This window comes from Brassica napus, chromosome A3, assembly GCF_020379485.1.
Source record: "Brassica napus cultivar Da-Ae chromosome A3, Da-Ae, whole genome shotgun sequence".
Lineage (NCBI taxonomy): Eukaryota > Viridiplantae > Streptophyta > Magnoliopsida > Brassicales > Brassicaceae > Brassica > Brassica napus.
Window position 1 is genome coordinate 37,535,826 of NC_063436.1, and position 26,174 is coordinate 37,561,999.

At 35.3% G+C, this 26,174-nt stretch overlaps 5 protein-coding genes across 5 annotated transcripts; 3 read left to right on the forward strand and 2 right to left on the reverse strand.

Annotated features, from left to right (window-relative positions):
* The first annotated feature begins 989 nt into the window (after window positions 1-989).
* LOC125592499 (probable transcription factor At1g61730) lies at window positions 990-2,186 on the forward strand. Its single transcript, XM_048767704.1, has one exon. The coding sequence runs from the start codon at window positions 1,076-1,078 to the stop codon at window positions 2,039-2,041; it is 966 nt and encodes a 321-aa protein (XP_048623661.1). The 5' UTR covers window positions 990-1,075; the 3' UTR covers window positions 2,042-2,186.
* Window positions 2,187-7,039: 4,853 nt separating this feature from the next.
* Window positions 7,040-8,375, forward strand: LOC125591799 (probable transcription factor At1g61730). Its single transcript, XM_048766654.1, has one exon. It carries the CDS (start codon window positions 7,126-7,128, stop codon window positions 8,089-8,091), a length of 966 nt encoding a protein of 321 aa, XP_048622611.1. The 5' UTR covers window positions 7,040-7,125; the 3' UTR covers window positions 8,092-8,375.
* Window positions 8,376-9,519: 1,144 nt separating this feature from the next.
* LOC106356242 (adenylate isopentenyltransferase 7, mitochondrial) lies at window positions 9,520-12,823 on the forward strand. Its single transcript, XM_048777236.1, has one exon. The coding sequence runs from the start codon at window positions 9,598-9,600 to the stop codon at window positions 11,191-11,193; it is 1,596 nt and encodes a 531-aa protein (XP_048633193.1). The 5' UTR covers window positions 9,520-9,597; the 3' UTR covers window positions 11,194-12,823.
* Window positions 12,824-18,714: 5,891 nt separating this feature from the next.
* LOC125607271 (uncharacterized protein At4g04775-like) lies at window positions 18,715-19,198 on the reverse strand. Its single transcript, XM_048777174.1, has 2 exons — window positions 19,031-19,198; window positions 18,715-18,960 (listed from the first exon to the last, which is right to left on the reverse strand). Exons 1-2 carry the CDS (start codon window positions 19,196-19,198, stop codon window positions 18,715-18,717), a joined length of 414 nt encoding a protein of 137 aa, XP_048633131.1.
* A 1,961-nt stretch (window positions 19,199-21,159) lies between these two features.
* Window positions 21,160-24,547, reverse strand: LOC125607272. Its single transcript, XM_048777175.1, has 5 exons — window positions 23,687-24,547; window positions 22,618-23,576; window positions 22,096-22,440; window positions 21,915-22,017; window positions 21,160-21,834 (listed from the first exon to the last, which is right to left on the reverse strand). Exons 1-5 carry the CDS (start codon window positions 24,545-24,547, stop codon window positions 21,160-21,162), a joined length of 2,943 nt encoding a protein of 980 aa, XP_048633132.1.
* Between the last annotated feature and the right edge of the window lie 1,627 nt (window positions 24,548-26,174).

Consider the following 26,174-nt stretch of genomic DNA (forward strand, 5'->3'; position numbering starts at 1 on the left):
GTAATATTAAAATGTAAAACTATATTTTATGCCACGTGTCATCTTTCGGGAGAAATTTTTTTCGCTGATGTGGACGCCCTATGGAGCCTCAAAAGCTCCCTTTTATTAGTAGAGATTAGTAATATTAAAATGTAAAACTATATTTTATATCACGTGTCATCTTTCGGGAGAAGTTTTTTTTGCTGATGTGGACCCTCTATGGAGCCTCAAAAGGTCACTTTTATTAGTAAGGATTTCGAAAGTAAGTAATATTAAAATGTAAAACTATATTTTATGCCACGTGTCATCTTTCGGGAGAAATTTTTTCCACTGATGTGGACGCCCTATGGAGCCTCAAAAGCTCCCTTTTATTAGTAGAGATATGTTTAATTTAGTTTTTCCATTTTTTTATGTTGTATGTTTACATATTTTTTACAATTTTTGAAAATTAGTAATATTAAAATGTAAAACTATATTTTATGCCACGTGTCATCTTTCGGCAGAAATTTTTTCCGCTGATGTGGACGCCCTATGGAGCCTCAAAAGCTCTCTTTTATTTTACATTATTTTATATCACGTGTCATCTTTCGGGAGAAGTTTTTTTTGCTGATGTGGACCCTCTATGGAGCCTCAAAAAGTCACTTTTATTAGTAAGAATTTCGAAAGTAAATAATATTAAAATGTAAAACTATATTTTATGCCACGTGTCATCTTTTGGGAGAAACTTTTTCACTGATGTGGACGCCCTATGGAGCTTCAAAAGCTCCATTTTATTTGTAGAGATATGTTTAATGTAGTTTTTCCATTTTTTTATGTTGTATGTTTACATATTTTTTACAATTTTCGAAAATTAGTAATATTAAAATGTAAAACTATATTTTATGCCACGTGTCATCTTTCGGGAGAAATTTTTTTCGCTGATGTGGACGCCCTATGGAGCCTCAAAAGCTCCCTTTTATTAGTAGAGATTTCACTTCTAGTTTTATATATTTTTATCAATATTTGTATATTATATCTTTTGATGGGACAGTGCAACTATATATTTTTATACATCTATCAATACCGTAAACACTAAAGCTTTCCTCGGAATCTCCGAATGACGAAGAAGAAGCTCACCCCTTTGGAAGATCCACCGACGGCATCTTCAACCGACGACGATCAAGTCGAGGCCTTGTCCGGAGACGATGAAAAAGAACAGATCTCCGACGATTCTTCCTCTGACCATCTCATGAATCCAGTCGCCATCCCGTCCGCGAAGAGATCCAAATCTGAGAAGCCGATCGCCGTCACCAAACCCAAGGCGGTGAAGAAGCGGCCGATCGAAACGACCTCCGTCAGTGCAAAACGGGCCAGAATTGCAGAGGAGGCGAAGAAACCGTCGTCGTTTCAGAGGCTGTGGAGCGAGGAAGATGAGGTCTCTTTGCTTCAAGGTATGATCGATTTCAAAGCTGATTCGGGGAAGAGTCCGTACGAGGACATGGATAGGTTTTACGAACTCGCCAGCAAGTCGATTAGCTTCGAGGCTAGTAAGATCCAGTTCGTGGATAAGATTAGGTCTTTGAAGAGGAAGTATATGGGGAAAGCCAAGCACGGTGCTGAGTCCTTGACTAAAGCTCATGATATTGACTGTTTGAAATTGGCCACGTGTATTTGGGGATTGGCTCTCGAATCTAATTCGAGTGCGAAGAAGCTTGGTAAAGAAGAAGAAGAAGAAGTTGTGGCTCCTGAATCTGCTAATGGTGACAAAGTAGAAGAAGATAGGGAGGTCTTGGTTAGTGGTGGCGAAAAGGATAAGGAAGTGTTGATTAATGGAGGAGGAGCTTCCAAGTCTCATGGTGTGAGAGCAGATGACTGGTTTGAAGACTCGTTTCTTGTAGGATCTATTGCAGGTTTAGGTGTGAGTGAACAGTTTGTGAAACAGAAATGGAGCATGGTGACAGTGGAGACGAAGAAGAGGATGGAAGAGAAGTGGAAGTTGTTGCAGGCCAAAGAAATGGAACTGGTGCTGCACAAGACTGACTTTATGCGTGAGATAGGCTCTGTCATTGCTGAAGCATCTTAAGAAGAAGAAGCTATTAGGTATATAATGGTTTATCGGTTAGAACAGAAACGGAGCAGGGTTGCTATGTCTCTTTTGTTGTGTAATTTAGGACTTCCCTTGTCTTCCTACTTAAGTTTCTGGTTTGCTAGTTGATCTTGTGAACTCATTTTTGGATTGTTGCTTGCTTATGTACACGTAAGTAAGTTCTGCCAAATTCGGGTAATTAGCTACAAGACTTTCTTTTGTAAGACACGTTAGCCAACATTAAGATCTCGAGGTCTGTCTTAAACAGATTTTACAGGCCTTTGATTCTCTTTAAAAAAAAACCTTTAGCCAGGTGAAAAAAAAAAATATCTATCAATACCGAAATTACATTGAGTTCCTTTTTTAAACTCACTATGTAACTTTTATTTTATATATATGTGGAAACAATAATTATATATCTCTTTTGTATCATAAAAATTAATATGTTTATTTATTGTAATAGTAGATGTTGTTGCATCTACTTGCTAATCATGTACTTATTATACTATAAAAAACTTCATAAACTATAATTATTTTGATTTTGATTTTGATATTAGTCACATTAATATGCGACGTTTTACATGATTGAGATTATGTGCGTTTAAAATCATTAAAACATGTTTGTAAATATATTTTGTCAGTAAAACCACATAGATTGAAGATCTTTATTTTTTGAAAAATATTCGTGATATATCTCTTAATTTATGTAGTTTTATATAAAAACATTTCATTTAATAAATGTAAGTAAAATAATAAATAGAATTGGTGTTAAAAAAATAGAAAAAATGACAAGACTAATACAAAAAAGTGAGCTAATGACTATACTAATAAAATTATAGATTAGATTAATTTAAATTTGTAAGAATACCTTTGAGTCTATGAAAAGCAATTCAATTCCCATGAATAAGTTTGGCTTTTGGAAGTTGCGGGTTTCCCAACAATGAATCCACCTAACAAAAAGTTTGTTGTTATAAAAAAATCACATTCAATGTCATTAAAGGTTTCTGGAACGGCAAGAGTTGATAGTGAAACCATTTTTTGCTCGAGTGCTTTGAAATTTTGCTTAATAGTGTGAGGTTGATGTGGATGGAATAATGAGTTTTATAGGGACTTTCTTGATGTAAAATTATACATTTTTTTTTGTTTACTGTGGTATTTCCATTTTTATATAATTTACTACCATTTAAAGATAAAAGTACATTTTAAGATAGATGCTTAAATCTTAATGTACTTTTTCCATTTTTTAAAATGTTTATTTCCATTTCTTATATTTTTATTTACGTAATATCTAAATTTTATATTTTTAAATAGATATTTAAATATTAATGCACTTTTTCCATTTTTTAAATTGTGTATTTACTTATATTATATATTTTACATTTTAAGATAGATGTTTAATGCTTGATGAACTTTTTCCATTTTTAAAAAAATAGTGTATTTACTTATTATTACATATATAATTCATATATTATATATTTACATTATTTACTTATTATTTATTTTCATGTATATGTATTTCCATTTCTTGTACTTTTAATTTACTTAATATCTATATTTTACATTTTTAGATAGATGTTTAAATCTTAATGTATGTTTTCCATTTTTTAAATTGTATATTTCCATTTGTTATACTTTCTATTTACGTAATATCTATATTTTAAATTTTAATATATATTTTTAAATCTTAATGTAATTTCCCATTTTTTAAATTTGGTATTCACTTATATTATATATTTACTTATTATTTATTTTTCTTTATATTGTGTATTTCTATTTCTTATACTTTCTATTTACTAATAATTTTATATTTTAAGATTGATTTACATTTTAAGATAGATGTTTAAATACTAATGTATTTTTTCCATTTTTTTAAATTGTGTATTTCCTTTTCTAATACTTTCTATTTACTTAATATTTATATTTTACATTTTAAGATAGATGTTTAATATTTAATATTCTCTTTTCATTTTTTAATAATTGTGCATTTACTTATTATTGTATATATAATTCGTATATTTATATATTTATAATATTTACTTATTATTTATTTTTCTATATATTGAGTATTTCTCTTTCTTATACTTTATATTTAGTTAATGTATATATTTTATATTTTAAGATAGATGTTTAAATCTTTACGTATTTTTCTATTTTTAATGTAAAACGGCAATGTTTAATAGAAGAACTTGGACAAATAGTCAAATAGTTATATTTATGTTTTTTTTTCTTTTTTTAATAAAATTCTAATGTTACATTATGAAGATAACCCGTTTTCTTAGTGAACAATGGTAATCTTACACATGTTTAATGTAGTTTTTCCATTTTTTTATGTTGTATGTTTACATATTATTGTTATTTTTAAATGTAAAATGGTAATTTTACATATGTTTAATGTAGTATTTCCATTTTTTATGTTGTATGTTTACATATTATTTATTATTTTCGAAATTATATATAATTTTTTTTTTACAAAATAGTAATGTTACATTATGGAGATAAGCCGTCTTTTTTTAGTGAAAAATAGTAATCTTACATATGTTTAATGTAGTTTTTTCATTTTTTATGTTGTATGTTTACATATTATTTTCTAAAAATAAAAATGTAAAATGGTAATCTTACATATGTTTAATGTAGTATTTCCATTTTTATGTTGTATGTTTTACATATATTTATTATTTTCAAAATTATATATAATGTTTTTTGTTTTTTTTTATAAAACGGTAATGTTACATTATGGAGATAAGCCGTCTTTTTTTAAGTGAAAAATAGTAATCTTACATATGTTTAATTTAGTTTTTACATTTTTTTATGCTGTATGTTTACATATTTTTTATAATTTTCGAAAATAAGTAATATTAAAATGTAAAACTATATTTTAATGCCATGTGTCATCTTTCGAGATTATATTATATATTTACTTATTATTTATTTTTCTTTCTATTGTGTATTTTTTATTTCTTATACTTTCTATTTACTAATAATTTTATATTTTAAGATTGATTTACATTTTAAGATAGATGTTTAAATACTAATGTACTTTTTCTATTTTCTTAAATTGTGTATTTCCTTTTCTTATACTTTCTATTTGCGTAATATCTATATTTTACATTTTAAGATAGATGTTTAAATCTTAATATACTTTTTCCATTGTTTTTAAGTTGTGTATTTCTTTTTCTTATATTTTCTATTTACTTAATATCTATATTTTACATTTTAAGATATATGTTTAATATTTAATATACTCTTTCCATTTTTAAAAAATTGTGCATTTACTTATTATTGTATATATAATTCATATATTTATATATTTATAATATTTACTTATTATTTATTTTTTATATATTGAGTATTTCTCTTTTTTATACTTTATATTTAGTTAATGTCTATATTTTATATTTTAAGATAGATGTTTAAATCTTTACGTATTTTTCTATTTTTAATGTAAAACGGCAATGTTTAATAGAAGAACTTGGACAAATAGTCAAACATATTTATGTTTAATGTAGTATTTCCATTTTTATGTTGTATGTTTTACTTATATTTATTATTTTCGAAATTATATATAATGTTTTTTGTTTTTTTTTTATAAAACGGTAATGTTACATTATGGAGATAAGCCGTCTTTTTTTTTTAAGTGAAAAATAGTAATCTTACATATGTTTAATGTAGTTTTTCCATTTTTTAATGATGTATGTTTACATATTTTTTACAATTTTCGAAAATAATTAGTATTAAAATGTAAAACTATATTTTATGCCACGTGTCATCTTTCGGGATAAATTTTTTCCGCTGATGTGGACGCCCTATGGAGCCTCAAAAGCTCCCTTTTATTAGTAGAGAAGTCAAACATATTTATGTTTAATGTAGTATTTCCATTTTTAGTTGTATGTTTTACTTATATTTATTATTTTCGAACTTATATATAATGTTTTTTGTTTTTTTTTATAAAACGGTAATGTTACATTATGGAGATAAGCCGTCTTTTTTTTTTAAGTGAAAAATAGTAATCTTACATATGTTTAATGTAGTTTTTCCATTTTTTAATGCTGTATGTTTACATATTTTTTACAATTTTCGAAAATAATTAATATTAAAATGTAAAACTATATTTTATGCCACGTGTCATCTTTCGGGATAAATTTTTTCCGCTGTTGTATGTTTTACTTATATTTATTATTTTCGAAATTATATATAATGTTTTTGTTTTTTTTATAAAACGGTAATGTTACATTATGGAGATAAGCCGTCTTTTTTTTTAAGTGAAAAATAGTAATCTTACATATGTTTAATGTAGTTTTTCCATTTTTTAATGATGTATGTTTACATATTTTTTACAATTTTCGAAAATAATTAATATTAAAATGTAAAACTATATTTTATGCCACGTGTCATCTTTCGGGATAAATTTTTTCCGCTGATGTGGACGCCCTATGGAGCCTCAAAAGCTCCCTTTTATTAGTAGAGAAGTCAAACATATTTATGTTTAATGTAGTATTTCCATTTTTATGTTGTATGTTTTACTTATATTTATTATTTTCGAACTTATATATAATGTTTTTTGTTTTTTTTTATAAAACGGTAATGTTACATTATGGAGATAAGCCGTCTTTTTTTTAAGTGAAAAATAGTAATCTTACATATGTTTAATGTAGTTTTTCCATTTTTTAATGCTGTATGTTTACATATTTTTTACAATTTTCGAAAATAATTAATATTAAAATGTAAAACTATATTTTATGCCACGTGTCATCTTTCGGGATAAATTTTTTCCGCTGATGTGGACGCTTCCATTTTTTTATGTTGTATGTTTACATATTTTTTACAATTTTCGAAAATTAGTAATATTAAAATGTAAAACTATATTTTATGCCACGTGTCATCTTTCGGGAGAAATTTTTTTCGCTGATGTGGACGCCCTATGGAGCCTCAAAAGCTCCCTTTTATTAGTAGAGATTTCACTTCTAGTTTTATATATTTTTATCAATATTTGTATATTATATCTTTTGATGGGACAGTGCAACTATATATTTTTATACATCTATCAATACCGTAAACACTAAAGCTTTCCTCGGAATCTCCGAATGACGAAGAAGAAGCTCACCCCTTTGGAAGATCCACCGACGGCATCTTCAACCGACGACGATCAAGTCGAGGCCTTGTCCGGAGACGATGAAAAAGAACAGATCTCCGACGATTCTTCCTCTGACCATCTCATGAATCCAGTCGCCATCCCGTCCGCGAAGAGATCCAAATCTGAGAAGCCGATCGCCGTCACCAAACCCAAGGCGGTGAAGAAGCGGCCGATCGAAACGACCTCCGTCAGTGCAAAACGGGCCAGAATTGCAGAGGAGGCGAAGAAACCGTCGTCGTTTCAGAGGCTGTGGAGCGAGGAAGATGAGGTCTCTTTGCTTCAAGGTATGATCGATTTCAAAGCTGATTCGGGGAAGAGTCCGTACGAGGACATGGATAGGTTTTACGAACTCGCCAGCAAGTCGATTAGCTTCGAGGCTAGTAAGATCCAGTTCGTGGATAAGATTAGGTCTTTGAAGAGGAAGTATATGGGGAAAGCCAAGCACGGTGCTGAGTCCTTGACTAAAGCTCATGATATTGACTGTTTGAAATTGGCCACGTGTATTTGGGGATTGGCTCTCGAATCTAATTCGAGTGCGAAGAAGCTTGGTAAAGAAGAAGAAGAAGAAGTTGTGGCTCCTGAATCTGCTAATGGTGACAAAGTAGAAGAAGATAGGGAGGTCTTGGTTAGTGGTGGCGAAAAGGATAAGGAAGTGTTGATTAATGGAGGAGGAGCTTCCAAGTCTCATGGTGTGAGAGCAGATGACTGGTTTGAAGACTCGTTTCTTGTAGGATCTATTGCAGGTTTAGGTGTGAGTGAACAGTTTGTGAAACAGAAATGGAGCATGGTGACAGTGGAGACGAAGAAGAGGATGGAAGAGAAGTGGAAGTTGTTGCAGGCCAAAGAAATGGAACTGGTGCTGCACAAGACTGACTTTATGCGTGAGATAGGCTCTGTCATTGCTGAAGCATCTTAAGAAGAAGAAGCTATTAGGTATATAATGGTTTATCGGTTAGAACAGAAACGGAGCAGGGTTGCTATGTCTCTTTTGTTGTGTAATTTAGGACTTCCCTTGTCTTCCTACTTAAGTTTCTGGTTTGCTAGTTGATCTTGTGAACTCATTTTTTGGATTGTTGCTTGCTTATGTACACGTAAGTAAGTTCTGCCAAATTCGGGTAATTAGCTACAAGACTTTCTTTTGTAAGACACGTTAGCCAACATTAAGATCTCGAGGTCTGTCTTAAACAGATTTTACAGGCCTTTGATTCTCTTTAAAAAAAAACCTTTAGCCAGGTGAAAAAAAAAAATATCTATCAATACCGAAATTACATTGAGTTCCTTTTTTAAACTCACTATGTAACTTTTATTTTATATATATGTGGAAACAATAATTATATATCTCTTTTGTATCATAAAAATTAATATGTTTATTTATTGTAATAGTAGATGTTGTTGCATCTACTTGCTAATCATGTACTTATTATACTATAAAAAACTTCATAAACTATAATTATTTTGATTTTGATTTTGATATTAGTCACATTAATATGCGACGTTTTACATGATTGAGATTATGTGCGTTTAAAATCATTAAAACATGTTTGTAAATATATTTTGTCAGTAAAACCACATAGATTGAAGATCTTTATTTTTTTGAAAAATATTCGTGATATATCTCTTAATTTATGTAGTTTTATATAAAAACATTTCATTTAATAAATGTAAGTAAAATAATAAATAGAATTGGTGTTAAAAAAAATAGAGAAAATGACAAGACTAATACAAAAAAGTGAGCTAATGACTATACTAATACAAATCTTTTGAAAATGACTAGAGTGTTTTTAGAACCCTAGTAAATTACTGTTTAAGTCCTTTATTTTTATTTTTAGTTGTGATTAATTTTAATTTGAAAATCCACATCAGAAGTAATGATACCACGTCACCTAACACGAAGGAAAATCAAACGACGATCATTAACTTCTCCGAGACTGTTCTCCCACTAAACCCTAACTGTTTTCGAAATCGTGTTCACTACAACTCTTCTCGGCAAAGCGGTTTCTTTGAAATAATCTCCGTAATCTTCTTCTCTAGTCTCCGTAAGCGTTTTTTCTGAAATCGTGTGTCCGTAAGCTTCTTCTTCAGATTGGTTGTCTCCTCAAATCTCCGTAATCGTATTCTCTGGTATATTTCGAGGCTTTGCTTTGATTTTATCGAGTATTTGAGTGAGTATAATTAATGCTGTGAGTTAGATATATGTTTTGTCTGAGTTTGAGTTAGTATTCGTTACGACTGATTTAGGATCCTTAACGACTGATTTAGGATCCTTAACGACTGATTTATAGAAGGTAATTGTGACTGATTTAGTATTCTTTGTGACTGATTTATTTATGTAATGATGGCTGAGTTATGTTTTGTGGCTTGTTTATTTTATGTCTTTCTTCTGATTTATCATTGATAAGTTATATATGTCTTTTTTGATCAGATGGATGTTTCCGAAGATCTAGCAAGTGATTACCCTCAAAGACTTTACCTTGAAGGGGCTTCTATTTTTGAAAACAAAAGCATTAATACGAATAGCCATTTTTCTGAGATCCCTCGACTTAGACAAGCAATTGGAATAGATGTGTGGGATAATCTGAAGACGTATCCTGTTGGATTGATTGCTAAACTGGCTGAGAGCAAATTGGTGTGGTCTGGTAAGACCGTACATTATCTACTTTGTAGACAGCTGCGAGTCTATAAGAAGGAGATTTGGTCTCTCGTTGTTGATCAACCTCTCAGGTTTAGCTTAATAGAACTTGGTGAGATCACGGGTTTAAACACAAATCCACTGCCAGAAGAAAGTTTTGAACCTGATCAAGAGAATTACAAAACGTTGTGGGAGTTGTTGAAAGTGCCGCTTGGGTACGGACCCAAGTTTGATGAACTTATAGAAGCTTTAACGGAGTGTCCATTCTGGAGTGCTGATCAGCGGAAATGGTATGGGCTGTTGTTTCTTCAAGCCATTGGACTTTATGGCTTGCATCATAATTGTAGAATACCCTTTGAAAGTGCAAAAAGAGTATTCGATGATGACGCCCTGATGACTTATCCTTGGGGTCGGACTGCCTATGAATTTCTTGTTGATTCTATCAAGTTTTTGCATCCACAAGGAGGGTCGTACACCCTTAGCGGCTTCAAGGACGTGTTATTGGTTTGGGCGTATGAATCTGTCACAGTGTTCGGAGAGCTTTATGGTAGAAAAGTGAATCCAGACGAAATTCCGCTTTTGCGATGGGGTGGAAGTCGTACTCGTGCAAGTGGTGATTTTACAAATAAAGTAACACCTCAAGAATGCCGAGGCGTGCCTCACCACTTGCTCGGAGTGTTTGACTCCGAAGCTGGCAACCTAACGGCCACCGACTTCTGCCGCCTTGCGTCACAAGAAATCTCAACACTCTCGGCTAACAACAAGCTTCCTATCGTAGCCGGTGGATCAAACTCATACATCGAAGCACTTGCGAATCATTCGTCTGGATTCTTGTTAAACAAGTACCAATGCTGTTTTATTTGGGTCGACGTTTCCTTACCGGTTCTTAACTCATTCGTCTCAAAACGTGTCGATCGTATGATGGAAGCAGGATTACTCGAGGAAGTAAGAGAATTACACGATCCGAAAGCTGATTATTCTGTCGGGATACGACGAGCTATCGGTGTCCCCGAGCTTCACGAGTACTTATGCTACGAATCTCTAGTGGACCGTGGTACACAGAGAAAGATGCTTGACGCAGCGGTTAAAAAGATTAAGGAGAACACAGAGATTCTAGCTTGTCGACAGTTACTTAAGATTCAACGTCTGAGCAAGAAGTGGAAGTTGTCTATGCACCGCGTGGACGCAACAGAAGTGTTCTTGAAACGTACCGAGGAAGAAGCAGACGAGGCTTGGGAGAATCTAGTAGCGAGACAGACCAAGAGAATAGTTGATAAGTTCTGTGATAACCAAGTGATGAAAAATGATGATGTTGAGCACTGTTTGACCTCCATTGGAGCGGCGTCTTACGGCGGAGGAAGTGGAAGTAGGGCTCACAATATGGTATGAGAAGGTTTTGTCTTTTGGTCGTGTGATGCTTTTTGGGGTGTAAAAGTGAGATTGCTACGTAGCGACCGAGCGAGATTTTTATATTTATTTATTATAACCGAGCGAGATTGTGGTGGTGACGACGGCGGTCCTCTGAAACTCGTGCTCACCACTCCAATCTGCCACAATTCTTCTTCTTCACTGTGCCGAGCTTGGGATTTCAAGCTTTGTCGTTCTCTGTTCAAACTCATCAAGACGATGTGATCTCACATCTCTTATACATAAATTATTATATTATAAGTTGAAGAACATTGGTGATTAGCAGATGAAAAATCATCCACGAAATTTTGTTCACATTATATAAAAATAGGTCCACATGAACTCATATCCATATTTATATATCCACATTTCTGAGTCCACAATTCCAATGACCCGCAGGTCTTTGTTCATATTTTCACTAATCCACATTTTTGATTTTTAAATTTTCTTATTTGTCTACATATTTTGCGTACATGTCAATTTTTTTTTTAAAGATTTCAAATTTGTAATAGTAGAAGTAAATTGTCGTACATATTCTTTGTATTTCTTTGATTCATATATTCACAAGTTACTCGTCATCCACAATTCGTCACAACTTGTCATCCATAATTCGTCATCCACAACTCTCCATTTTCCATAAAGATAAATTTGTCAAAAATACACTTAAGCCCCACCAGAAAGTGCCTCATAAGTGGAAAGTAACTCTCAATGTAAAGGAAAGACAAAAAGTGTCTTTATGTGTAATCAACTCTACCTTTTATACACATAAAATTCATTAAGAATTACATCTTTTTTAAACTCATTATACACAAACAATAGTTTTATTATACACACACCAGTAGGAAACAACTTTAACCACATTTTTTTATTCTTTAAAATCATAACTACTCAAAATTACAATATAACAATATACTACAACAATATGACTATAGCCCATCGAGACATATCAAATTCGACCACATGATATATTATTTTCTAAGAAATCAGATTCATTCAATATATTGACGGAGGTAATCTTTATTTAAATCAGATTCATTCAATATATTCCCAATCACAATTCATTCAATATATAACTTACAGATAAATGTCGATGGCTCTGCAATTCTGGCCCGTTTTGATCCGTTTTCCAATATATTTTTAACGGATCAATATATTGAATCTAGGAATCTGCATGAGTAAAGCATCCTTGACCATCCAGTCCTGAATTTAATCTGTCATACTAGACAACTGGAAAAAGGCTACCGTTGAACTAGAAAGCTAGTGAGCATTATCAACTTACGCCTAAGGCTTAACTAGAAGCATCGATCAATACTATCTTTTGACAATCGATCGATATTTGTGAAAGGTTTATCGATCGATATCCCTATAGGACCATCGATCGACACTTTCTTGTGATCAATATACGACAGTTGAGATCCAAGTTCTAGTTAGTTAATCAGTGAAACATTGCCATCATTGATCACTGTGTCTAAGGGGTTGAGCTCTAATATATCATGCATGCAACTGATACGCATCTATAGGATTATAATCTCCAATACCTGAATAGAAACCCTGCATCTAATACATTTCCAATAAGTTACACCCCCAAATCATCTTGTTAGTCGAGCAATAGACTTGCTCAATTAGGATTGCTATTTACTTTAAAACCATAAAACAACAAACACTTAGAATTAATAAATTACTAGATTTAATAGGTTCCCTAGCTCCTTGTGGATTCGATCCCTAAGTACTACAATTGAACCTCTTATTTGAGAGAGTAATTCACTGCTTAGGGTAATTTGAGTGGTATCAAATTTGGCGCCATTGCCGGGGAGCTTTGATCGCCATTAGATTTAGTGTTATTAATTCTTTTCTTTTTCTTTACCCCCATTCTGACACAAAAAAATTTTCTTGTCTTTTCACGTGCATGCCCAGCAGTACCAGAAGCAACAAGGAAAAACACCTGCTATTCTCAGAAGATCCTGCTCACCTGGAATGCACAATCCGTAAAGGTCAACTTATCACATCGATCGACGCAGCATCTTTCACGTCGACTGATTCTCGCACCAACCCATCGACCGATACCCGACCTTCATCGTCGACCGATATACCTCGTTCGACATCGATTGATCCTACACCGCTTACATCGATCGATCCCAGTCGCGGAACATGGTTGCGACTGTTATTCTCAGAAAAGGATGAGAATGGAAACCTGTATGACCAGGATGGTCATTCGCGTAATACAACAAGTCAGAAACTAGACACTCAGGGGAATGTAATCCCTGATGCTGATACTACAGGAGCTGCTCAACCTGTAGAAGAGGCTGCTCCACCAAAGGCACTGGCCGACTACAATCGTCCAGACGAGTACTACACCAACAGATCAGCTATTCGCCTTCCAGAGATTCAGAAGGAGAATTTTGAGCTGAAGCCTCAGTACTATACACTTGTGTCGCAGCTATCTACTCTGGGTTATCGCACGAGCATCCTATGGATCATCTGGAGAGGTTCGAGGATCTTATCGCTGCTATTCGTATGGATGGAGTCCCTGAGGACTACCTATTGGTCATGCTCTTCAAGTATACTCTAACTGGAGAAGCGATGCACTGACTTAAGTAGCTACCCACATGATCTCTAAAATCCTGGGCCGACATCAAGAATGCTTTCTTGCAAAAATTCTTTGATGAGGCATGCGCTGAAGACTTGAGGAGCAAAATTGCTACGTTCGCGGAGGAGACTGGAGAGTCTTTTAAAGATGCGTGGATCAGGTTCAAGTTCTTCCAGCGAGACTGTCTACACTATGGATTCAATGAAGTGCAACTGCTAAGCACTTTCTTCAGAGGTATCGCCTTGAGGTATCAAATGGCTCTTGATACAGCTAGCGAGGGAAAGTTCAACACCAGGAATCCGGTGGAGGCTATGAGACTGATATAAAATCTAGCAAACAGCAGCAGCACCAAGAACACTAACTTTGAGAGGAAGAAGTTTGTTGCATCCCTAGGAAAGGAACAGAGGGACGAAGTTAGAGCAAAGTTAGATGTGGTTCATGAGCTTCTTAGGAAGCATGTCTATTCAGCTGAAGGAGAAGTAGTTGTAGAAATGGAAGGAGAAGAGGATGTGAACTACATTGGAGGTACTAGATTTCAGAGATCTGGAAACCAGTGTGGAAACAAAAACTTCTATGGTAATGGTCAGAGGAGTAACCAGAGTTCACAGTTCCAGAAACCTTTCAGCAACAACAGCAGAGGCTATGGAAACTTATACTACCAGAATCCACCACCACAGACTTAGGAAAGCAAGATTGATGCACTACTTGACAGAGTTCTGGAAGGACAACAGCAACTCACTGTGGACTTCAATGGAAAGATAGATTCTACCTACAACAGTCTGAACACAAGAATTGAGACCTTAGGAACTCAAGTGAGGAAGCTTGAAATGCAAGTGGCTCAGACTGGAGACACTATACAGAGGCAAGAAGCCTTGGCTAGAGAGGTAGGAGTTGAGAAAGCAAAACACCACGTGAATGCCATCCTAGATGATGATTTCAGGCAAGTGGTGAAGCATGAGAAGCTTGAAGAAGGAGACTTCGAAGTCGAAAGCTCCATGAGTTTCAGCGGATCACACTGGTGTCGACCGATGTCAACGGATGCATATCGCTCGACAGACCAAGACGAAGATCGATCGACGGATTACTCTAGACATAGATCGACGTCATCTGCTGAATCGACTGCGGAGTGTAGTGCAGTTCGAATCATGACTCATGAGGAATTTGCAGAAAAACACCCTCACCCATCCTCCCTTCTCTACGTCAAAATCGATCAACCGCATGAGCCAGACATCGATCGACAAAGAGAGACCGACATCGATCGACCCCCCTCACTTCCCATCGATCGACTGATACCTCTCACCCACCGAGTGCGATTACCATCAATTGATAGTAACTGAATCAACGCACTCAGACCACCACCTAAACCTTTAGCAAACCTACCAGAACCTACAACCAACCCTTCAGACACTACACCAGAGCCTATGCAAGTTGATGAGGCAACTGAGGGAAGAGTGTTAAGAAAAAGGAAGGAGAAAACTCCTAAGAACATTAAGAGGGAAGCTAATGAGAAGAACATGGATGGTTTCACTAAGAGAGTCCTCAGAATCCTAGTGGAGAAACAATTTGATGAAGTTTATTTCACATACCGGTTGTGGATGTTCTTCAAGGAGACTAAGGAAACTAAGGAGGACATTAGGAGAATGTTTCATCATGTCAGGGAAAGGATGAAACTAAGGATCACATTGAAGAAGAAGAGTGATCCTGGGAAGTTTGTAATACCATGTCTGGTAAAGGGTATTGAATTTCCCTATGCACTTTGTGACACAGGAGCATCAGTCAGTATCCTACCTAAGGTTATGGCAGACCAGCTGGGTCTGAAAATAGAGCCAAATGCCTCGTCATCTATATTTTTCTTTATACTTCAAATCAGATAAACTTTCAGAACCAATCCTCAGGATGTTGAAGCCTTTGGTGTTTGGGGACTATCCAGATGCAATGAAGAGAGTCTTGGGACCGAGGTTACCTGTTTTCTCAGAGGGAGAGTCAGAGCAAGTTAAAGGTTCGTCTGACTTTTTAGGAATTATCCACTACACCACAGTCTATGTGAGAAACAGTACATCCACCACACCTTCTCTGCTTCCCAGAAGACAAGACTTCTTTACAGACATGGGAGCCGAGACGATCTGTAAGATTACTTTCTTTTCCACTCATCAATAGATCAAAACATGGCGTCTTGGTTCTTGTAACTGAAAAAATCTTCTTGTTCTTGTTTTTGGATAAGTCATGGGGAATTCTACATTCTTTGAGGTAAGAACCTGCTCACAAAACTATTGATATCTTTCTTCTTGACTTTAGAAGTCTTCCTTATTTGATTTGGATACTTGATAATTATGTAAACATACATTTACATTTGAGGTAAGAAGCTGTATTGATCCTGTAAACGGTTATAAAAATATGAGGAAGAGTAAGTAAGAGATGTTTTCTTCATAACCAATGCTCTTATTATTTTACTATTATAGATTATCAAAATCCCACCAGTTCTTGTCTCCCATTTCTCAAAAAAGTCTCAAGCTTTTGACTTGTTTGACTGATTTTAATCCCATTCCTCATGCTTTACATTTTATAGGTTTTGACAAATGGAATCGAAGTGAAGTTGCAGAGGAATGCACTTAGTGTCATTGAAGCTCCTACAGGGAATGAAGATCAAGAAGATGATATTGAAGTCGACCATACGCAATGGAATAATCCCCTCATATGGGTAAGTTTGGTTCCTTGTCGGAAATCTGTAATTGTCTCATGTGTTAAGACATGTTCTTGTGTGTGTGAAGACATGTTCTTTGATTGTCTCTGATGTTACGTGTGTTAAGACATGTGCTTTGATTGTCTTTTCCAGCATCTGATGACACTTTGAAGCCTCATAAGGCGAAGCAGAGAGGATACAGATCAGCTCGGTTATCACAAAAGACAATGTGCAAAGCCTTATCTTGTGACTCACACTCAAAAAGCCAGAGTATTATTACTCCTCGTGCGAACATGGTAATGCCAGTATATTGTGGTGGTGACGACGGCGGTCCTCTGAAACTCGTGCTCACCACTCCAATCTGCCACAATTCTTCTTCTTCACTGTGCCGAGCTTGGGATTTCAAGCTTTGTCGTTCTCTGTTCAAACTCATCAAGACGATGTGATCTCACATCTCTTATACATAAATTATTATATTATAAGTTAAAGAACATTGGTGATTAGCAGATGAAAACTCATCCACGAAATTTTGTTCACATTATATAAAAATAGGTCCACATGAACTCATATCCATATTTATATATCCACATTTCTGAGTCTACAATTCCAATGACCCGCAGGTCTTTGTTCACATTTTCACTAATCCACATTTTTGATTTTTAAATTTTCTTATTTGTCTACATATTTTGCGTACATGTCAATTTTTTTTTAAAGATTTCAAATTTGTAATAGTAGAAGTAAACTGTCGTACATATTCTTTGTATTTCTTTGATTCATATATTCACAAGTTACTCGTCATCCACAATTCGTCACAACTTGTCATCCATAATTCGTCATCCACAACTCTCCATTTTCCATAAAGATAAATTTGTCAAAAATACACCTAAGCCCCACCAGAAAGTGCCTCACAAGTGGAAAGTAACTCTCAATGTAAAGGAAAGACAAAAAGTGTCTTTATGTGTAATCAACTCTACCTTTTATACACCTAAAATTCATTAAGAATTACATCTTTTTTAAACTCATTATACACAAACAATAGTTTTATTATACACACACCAGTAGGAAACAACTTTAACCACATTTTTTTATTCTTTAAAATCATAACTACTCAAAATTACAATATAACAATATACTACAACAATATGACTATAGCCCATCGAGACATATCAAATTTGACCACATGATATATTATTTTCTAAGAAATCAGATTCATTCAATATATTGACGGAGGTAATCTTTATTTAAATCAGATTCATTCAATATATTCCCAATCACAATTCATTCAATATATAACTTACAGATAAATGTCGATCGACACTTATGATGGAAGCAGGATTACTTATCAGTTTACAGCCTTGTTTACAGATAAATGCTTTTATCTGTAAAAACTAATCCGTTTTGTCTATGAGAAAGCTACAAATATATTTTATTGATTTAAATCCATAACTTTTTCCAGTTTACAGCCTTGTTTACAGATAAATGCTTTTTAAAGCCATAACATGAAAGCTATTTCTTATACAAAAGTATCCTTGGCTCGGGCTCGGTCGCTACGTAGCGACCGAGCGAGACGGACGCTCGGTCGCTACGTAGCAACCGAGCTGTGTGCATGCTTGGTCGCCGCGTATCGATCGAGCTTGGCTTGTCCGCGGTCTGATTTCCATACTTGAGTTTGTCCGCGGCCGATTTGGATACATGTCCGTTGCCTTCGGACAATCGGTATTTAGTGGTTCGATTGAGATTTGGACGATATTTTACTGCAAGGATCTTCGTAAAGATATCTTTACGAAGATTACTTTTCGTAAAAACGTTTATGCTGATTTTTACGGACTTCAGACATTGATTCCGTCGTGACCGATTTTGACCCTAACAATAACGGAGATCTCACAGTTATTTTTAGGAAGAGGAAGTAAACACAATGTCGACAGCGATTTCGTATCCTTGCGGTTCCTTCTCCGTATCCGACAATGTTTTTTTTTTCTAATTGTTTTGTCAATCAATATTACTGGTTGATGAGACTATCTGAGCATAAAAGTAAATAAAACTAACCAAAGGCTATTTATGTCATTTACCAGAGGTAACAAAACATTCTCGCTTTTATCAATTTGATTTAACGGCTGAGTTATATATTAATAAACGCATAGTTTTGTTTACATACGACTGAGTTAAAACAACTTAAAAGTTAATAAATGCTGAGTTACATAACACGCGAAAGCTGACTTATGATGACAAAACATGACTAAACAGAGAAGTAGTAGTAGCAAAGTATCGCCATTACAGCCACACAAACAACCACATTCCTCAAACACCGACTCTTACTCAAACATTCGCCTCCTTTTCTCTCAGATTCTGTCTTTACTCCATTCGCCAACCGAGCAACGTTAACTCGCAACTCCGAGATGTCTCTATTCATGCCATTTATCACTGCCTTAATATCTTCAACCTCTTCCACTAAGCACTCATCCGCCCATTTGAATAAATGACTCTGTTTTCACCAATGTAACAAGATCTAAGTATTACGTTTCCGAACATGGGAAATAAGAACCAGAACTAACCTTATGATATCCTTTTGCAAAGCAATAGTACAATCTTCCTGGATTTGTTTCGCTTCCAGATGTAAAAATGTCAGATGGTGCACCACACCAACACTCTTTTGGCGTTCTTCTTTCCGTATTCCTACGTCGTCTGTAATAATATCCTGAGGTGAAGGATGAGGAAGACATTGTTAAAATAGATTTCAAAGTCCTTGGAAACTAAAAATTGTTTTACTTTGTAAGAAGAGATACGACATCACAGATATAATACTATTAAATATATAAAATACAATATAATATCAGTGTCTCGATATTGTAAATGAAACATATATATAAAAACTCGTAATAATGAGTCTCGATATTATCATGGCAGTCAAATTTTCCCACGTGCATAATGATGGAACTTCTCATATACCGCCTCTTAAAATTAAATCGATGCTGAGTTATTTAAATACAATGATGACTGAGTTATTTAAATACGATATGCCTGACTTATTTAAATAAAATGATGGCTGAGTTATACCTTAATTATATTAGATATGTGGCCGAGATAACATTCACAAAGCGTTTCAAAATACAATTACGGCTGAGTTATTGAAACAAGTTATGGCTGAATTATATAAAATGTGTGGCCGAGATTACATTCAAACTAGTTGCGGCTGAATCATTGAAACAAGTTATGACTGAAATAATGAAGTTCAAAATACATACACGAAAAGACTTTCAGGAACCAAAATTATCTGGACCAAACTCTTCAAACATGTGGCAGAGATCAAGCCAAACGCTGGTTAGCATCCAAGTTGGCTTCTCGCCTCCTTCCGACCAAGTCCACCTCAAATGGCGCATCTGACAACGAAATAGACTTCTGGCCACAAGATTAAAATTACGCCAAACTGTCAAATGATGCCTTCGATCCCATGTGTTTGTCCGCTACGGCAAACAAAAAAATACAAAGATTACAGACCGATGGTATATATTAATATATATGAACAAATGTCGGGCCTTACAGCGAGTTGAAGAAACCAGCGTTCTTTAAAATGATCGGGAATGTCGCAGTATGTCGGCCATGCATGAACCCATCCTTCTGCAAGAATTGTCGGGATGACCAGGGAGAGATCAATTAAAAATTTAAACCATGTAGGGCTGGTTGTGTCAAGCATGTCACACGGACCAGGGTATAGAACAGGGAGGTTTTCACGATTTGCAGAGCTTAGTATCGCAAAAACACTGTTCTCTAACCTCTGTGAATTTCCAGGAACAATCGGCATGGCTTTTGATGGGATAGAGAGATATTGTTTAGGTTTTTTCTAGAGAGATAAAGGCGTAAGAAAGGGTATTAGAGAGGGCACTATATATAGAGAAACATAGAACGTGAAACGGCGGGAATTGAAATTTCTCAAAATTTATTCATCTTATTTTCCGCCAAACAACAACATTTAACAAACGTGGCATCCGAGTTATATAGCCTATTACGGCTGATTTAATATTTGGGATTTAGGGTTTAGGGTTTAGTATTTAGAGTTTAGGTTTGTTTATTTAGGGATTTATGATTAGGATTTGGAATAACGGTGTGATAAATATAACAAATAACATAAATTTAGTCTTAAAATGCATTGTATATAGTTTAGGAGAGTTGTATTATGATCACACTCTATATCTACATGTAAGGTTTTAAGTAATTGTAAGACAACATATACCTCAAGATAATGATCGATTCTAAACTCGTTAATTCAATAAATAAGAGACATTCGGTTGATTATATATTCACTTATTAGGGAATGTTATAATATTTTGAAGTATAAACATATCAATTATTTTAATTCAGGGTATGGTTTGAGGTATGGCTGACTTTTATCTACCTTAACGGCTGCTTTATGAAGACGAATCGGCTGACTTATTAAATATTTTCCTATCTTAGGGTATGGTTTGAGGTTTGGCTGAGCTATATCTACCTTAACGGCTCTTTTATGAAGACGAATCGGCTGACTTATTAAATATTTTCCTATTTTGGGGTATGGTTTGAGGTTTGGCTGAGCTATATCTAACGTAACGGCTGCGTAATTTAAACAAGGTGGCTGAGTTACGATAAACAAATCATAACTTTAAGTCAAGTACAAAATATCTAGCCATAAGTCATACAAAACTCATCTTCATTCATCGCCAAACGACCCTACCAAACTACAATTTCCTTCATCGAAGACATCTGCTGCCATCTTCATTCTCAGACCTTGAATATTTTCATCCGATATCCCATCAAAAGCTACACCAAGCGCTAGACACTCAACGAACTTCAATGCATACACTCCACAGTCGCCTTTCAGGTTGTTTTGTGGAACAATACGTTTTGTTCTTCGTCTGAATACAAACTTTTTCTTGGTAGGGACTCGGATATCATCAGGAATAAGGGCATTCAGAATCGCAGGGATCATACCAGTAAGCGGCCTAAAGAAATTTAGCATTCTCAGCTCACTTTCGAGTGTTTGCTCTCCAACGATTGAATCATAGCAATCAACCTTCTCTTTATGCAGATCCACGTGAAAACCCACCCAATGATTGCCGCCAGTATTAAGCACTCCGTACAAGTGATCTACATATGTAAACCACCGCAACTTTGTCTGAATGTATGTGGGGATCAAACCGTTTGCTAACCCTTCGTAACCACTTCCTTTGAATTTGACCATTTCCGGTTTGGCTTCGAACTCCTTATAATCGTGAACCCATGATTGAAGGAACCAAGAGTCTATAAAGGCAACGCGCTTGGACCAGAATGGGCTGGGATCTTGTTTGGACCTTTGAATGAGGACTCTAATATACGCAGCAATATGCTGCACAGATAATATATAACTCAGTTGTACCATACTTATAACTTAGCCGTAAAGTAAATATAACTCAGCTGCATACTTACATTTTCAATCAGCCATCTATATTCTTTGATGGGCCAAGGTCTTGGAGTGATGAGGATTCTGTAGAACTCAATATCCTCGTGAGTTTCTCCATGTGGAATTTCCCTGATAATTTAACACAACTCAGTCTCTGCAAAATCTTTTTATTAGCTAAAATCAACGAAATGGTGCAAAAGTCCTTACTCTTGTGGCTTTAGGTGTTGCAAAAGATTATCCCTTTTAACCGGATCAACAGGTCCTAGGGGATCATATATTGCAGGTGAAGGTTCTAAACCTTTTCTCATGCACGTCGTTACATTGTCTCCGATGTGGGGAAATGGTACAGAAGGACCAAATTCCGCACTCATTTGAGACCCATCTGGATATAATTGAACAGCTTTCAGCCGATACTCCTTTATTCTTCCACACCTTTTCCTTTCATCTTCCTCCACATCAGATTCTGGCAACAGTTCGTCTGGCAACAGTTCGTCTGTTTCCGCCTCAATTTGCTTAGTCGGAATGGTTATTCTTATTGTACCACTGCGAGTCCTTTTTGAAGCAGGAATATCTTTCTTTAAGTCAGCCTCTTCTTGCTTCTTCTTCTTCTTTAAATCAGCCTCTTCTTGCTTCTTTTTCTTCTTTAACTCAGCCTCTTCTTGCTTCTTCTTCCTCTTCAACTCAGCTTCTTCTTGCTTCTGCTTCTTCTTTAACTCAGCTTCTTCTTGCTTCTGCTTCTTCTTTAACTCAGCTTCATTCCTCTCCAAATCAGCCGCTAAGTTATTTCTTTTCCCTAAGCCCCTGCAACCGCTTCCGAATGGTGGTTCCTTACGAGGAGAATCAGAGACCAAATCAGCATTTGTTGCATCGGCATTACCAAACGCCGAATCCAAGTTCTTTTTCACCCCAGCAGCCTTATCCCTGACAACCTTCGAATTCAGCTTTGCTCCCATACCTTTCGCATCAGCTTTAGCAATATCATCTGCCAGATTCTTCTCAGATTGGCCTTTATCAGGGGTCTTTTGCGGTTGGCTGTCTTCGGACTGTTTATCAATAGGGGTCTTAGATGCAGGTTGACCACTATTGGAGTCCGGCTGTCGGTTGTCTTCTGAGACCATCACGTTTTGACCATCAGGTTGACCACTATTGGACTTCGGCTGTTGGTTGTCTTCTGAGACCATCACATTTTGACCTTCAGGTTGACTACTATTGGACACCCCCAAAACTCTCAGACGCTCTTCAACTGTAGTTTTCACTGTATCTCGAATGGTATCCAAAAGGCCTCGGGAAAAAGATCCAAACTTGGTGTCGTTTTCTGTTAATCTCGAGTCAAATTTTCGGTCCAACTTCTCGAGATGAGCAACTATGTTCAGCAGAACCGCTTCGCTACGACCCTTCTCCTTTGCACTCTCCTTCTCCTCTACAACAGCAGTTTCACCCTCATTGATTTTCACCTCCTTCTGTTTCTTACCTTTCTTCTGCTTCTTTGAGGGTGGCTCAGCCTTTGACGAAACTCCAGCCTTCGTTTTATTGTTCTTCTCATTCGATTGCACATAAAAATCTCTAAGAAACCTATCTGCATGTATATCTTTAATTAGGTTATCAAGTTGTGGGTCATCTGCTTCATCCTTCCACTGAGGAAACAGCTCTTCTAGACCCTCCTTCATCACCATTTTCCTCACACGCACCTACAACACAAAAACATAAATCAGTCATTAAAATTAACAACTCAACCATAAAATAATCCAATAACTCAGACATTACATTACAGGATTCATATGTCTGATTTAAACCTTACCGTTCCATGATCATTCATCTCCTTAGCTATTGTAGTAGCAAGACTTGCACGAGTACGACTTCCACCCCATCGCAAAAGCGGAATTTCGTCTCGATTCACTTTTCTACCATAAAGCTCTCCGAACACTGTGACAGATTCATACGCCCAAACCAATAACACGTCCTTGAAGCCGCTAAGGGTGTACGACCCTCCTTGTGGATGCAACAACTTGATAGAATCAACAAGAAATTCATAGGCAGTCCGACCCCAAGGATAAGTCATCAGGGCGTCATCATCGAATACTCTTTTTGCACTTTCAAAGGGTATTCTACAATTATGATGCAAGCCATAAAGTCCAATGGCTTGAAGAAACAACAGCCCATACCATTTCCGCTGATCAGCACTCCAGAATGGACACTCCGTTAAAGCTTCTATAAGTTCATCAAACTTGGGTCCGTACCCAAGCGGCACTTTCAACAACTCCCACAACGTTTTGTAATTCTCTTGATCAGGTTCAAAACTTTCTTCTGGCAGTGGATTTGTGTTTAAACCCGTGATCTCACCAAATTCTATTAAGCTAAACCTGAGAGGTTGATCAACAACGAGAGACCAAATCTCCTTCTTATAGACTCGCAGCTGTCTACAAAGTAGATAATGTACGGTCTTACCAGACCACACCAATTTGCTCTCAGCCAGTTTAGCAATCAATCCAACAGGATACGTCTTCAGATTATCCCACACATCTATTCCAATTGCTTGTCTAAGTCGAGGGATCTCAGAAAAATGGCTATTCGTATTAATGCTTTTGTTTTCAAAAATAGAAGCCCCTTCAGGGTAAAATCTTGGAGGGTAATCCCTTGCTAGATCTTCGGAAACATCCATCTGATAAAAAAAGACATATATAACTTATCAATGATAAATCAGAAGAAAGACATAAAATAAACAAGCCACAAAACATAACTCAGCCATCATTACATAAATAAATCAGTCACAAAGAATACTAAATCAGTCACAATTACCTTCTATAAATCAGTCGTTAAGGATCCTAAATCAGCCGTAACGAATACTAACTCAAACTCAGACAAAACATATATCTAACTCACAGCATTAATTATACTCACTCAAATACTCGAAAAAATCAAAGCAAAGCCTCGAAATATACCAGAGAATACGATTACGGAGATTTGAGGAGACAACCAATCTGAAGAAGAAGCTTACGGACACACGATTTCAGAGAAAACGCTTACGGAGACTAGAGAAGAAGATTACGGAGATTATTTCAAAGAAGCCGCTTTGCCGAGAAGAGTTGTAGTGAACACGATTTCGAAAACAGTTAGGGTTTAGTGGGAGAACAGTCTCGGAGAAGTTAATGATCGTCGTTTGATTTTCCTTCGTGTTAGGTGACGTGGTAACATTACTTCTGATGTGGATTTTCAAATTAAAATTAATCACAACTAAAAAAAAAAATAAAGGGCTTAAACAGTAAGGTACACACGTACATACAAACTTAACTTGTTACCCCTCCATATATAAGCACATAGCTAAAGATCAGTTTGTGTACAGTTGGGAGCAGAGTTTGTTGGGACACTGATACTGATATTCGCCGGAACAGCCACGGCGATTGTGAATCAGAAGACAGATGGAGCTGTGACGCTTATCGGATGTGCCGCCTCGGCTGGTCTGGCAGTTATGATCGTTATATTGTCCACCGGTCACATCTCCGGGGCACATCTCAATCCGGCTGTCACCATTTCATTTGCTGCTCTTAAACACTTCCCATGGAAACACGTCAGTTACTTTAATTTTATTTCTTGTATACATTTTTGGACATTACTGAGAAATATGCCAATTTGTAATTTTTATATTAATTTATTCACTGTGTTGTCCAATAAATTTGAAATGATTAAAACTCATTATTTTTTGTATTTTCAAGATTGGAAATTAGCGGATGGTAAGCAATCTGATATCAAATTTAATTAAACTTTGTTTATGCTTTACATACTTTTATCTTATTTATTTAGGTTTTCATATTAAAAACTTGTTAGAATTTACAACTCATTTAAAACTTAGTTATGTTTTTAGAGTCATTGAGTTCATGTTTCTCTGGCATCAGTTTTCAAAGGTAGTATAAAAGTAGAATCCGGCTCTTTACATTTTCTATGGTGATGAATGTAAAACTATATTTTATGCCACGTGTCATCTTTCGGGAGAAATTTTTTTCGCTGATGTGGACGCCCTATGGAGCCTCAAAAGCTCCCTTTTATTAGTAGAGATTAGTAATATTAAAATGTAAAACTATACTCCCTCCGTTTCATATTGTAAGTAGTTTTAGGGAAATTTTTTTGTTTCAAAATGTAAGTAGTTTTCATATTTCTAGGTAACTTTTACATTTATTGAGTATAGTGTGACCAATCAAATTAAATAAACTTATTTTTGATTGGTTAAGTTATATCTAACCTATTTAATATACAATACTTTTTAAAACATAATAATTTTCTTAATCTTTGTG

Excerpts from the sequence above, each read along its gene's own strand:
- LOC125592499 (XM_048767704.1), top strand. The coding sequence starts at position 1,076 with ATGACGAAGAAGAAGCTCACCCCTTTGGAAGATCCACCGACGGCATCT.
- LOC125607272 (XM_048777175.1), bottom strand. The coding sequence starts at position 24,547 with ATGGATGTTTCCGAAGATCTAGCAAGGGATTACCCTCCAAGATTTTAC. Across the intron at positions 22,441-22,617 it reads GAGTTAAAGAAGAAGCAGAA|GACTCGCAGTGGTACAATAA; the intron begins GCAAGAAGAAGC and ends TGCTTCAAAAAG. Across the intron at positions 21,835-21,914 it reads ATAGATGGCTGATTGAAAAT|CATATTGCTGCGTATATTAG; the intron begins GTAAGTATGCAG and ends TTATCTGTGCAG.
- LOC125591799 (XM_048766654.1), top strand. The coding sequence starts at position 7,126 with ATGACGAAGAAGAAGCTCACCCCTTTGGAAGATCCACCGACGGCATCT.
- LOC125607271 (XM_048777174.1), bottom strand. The coding sequence starts at position 19,198 with ATGTCTTCCTCATCCTTCACCTCAGGATATTATTACAGACGACGTAGG. Across the intron at positions 18,961-19,030 it reads TTGCAAAAGGATATCATAAG|AGTCATTTATTCAAATGGGC; the intron begins GTTAGTTCTGGT and ends TGGTGAAAACAG.
- LOC106356242 (XM_048777236.1), top strand. The coding sequence starts at position 9,598 with ATGGATGTTTCCGAAGATCTAGCAAGTGATTACCCTCAAAGACTTTAC.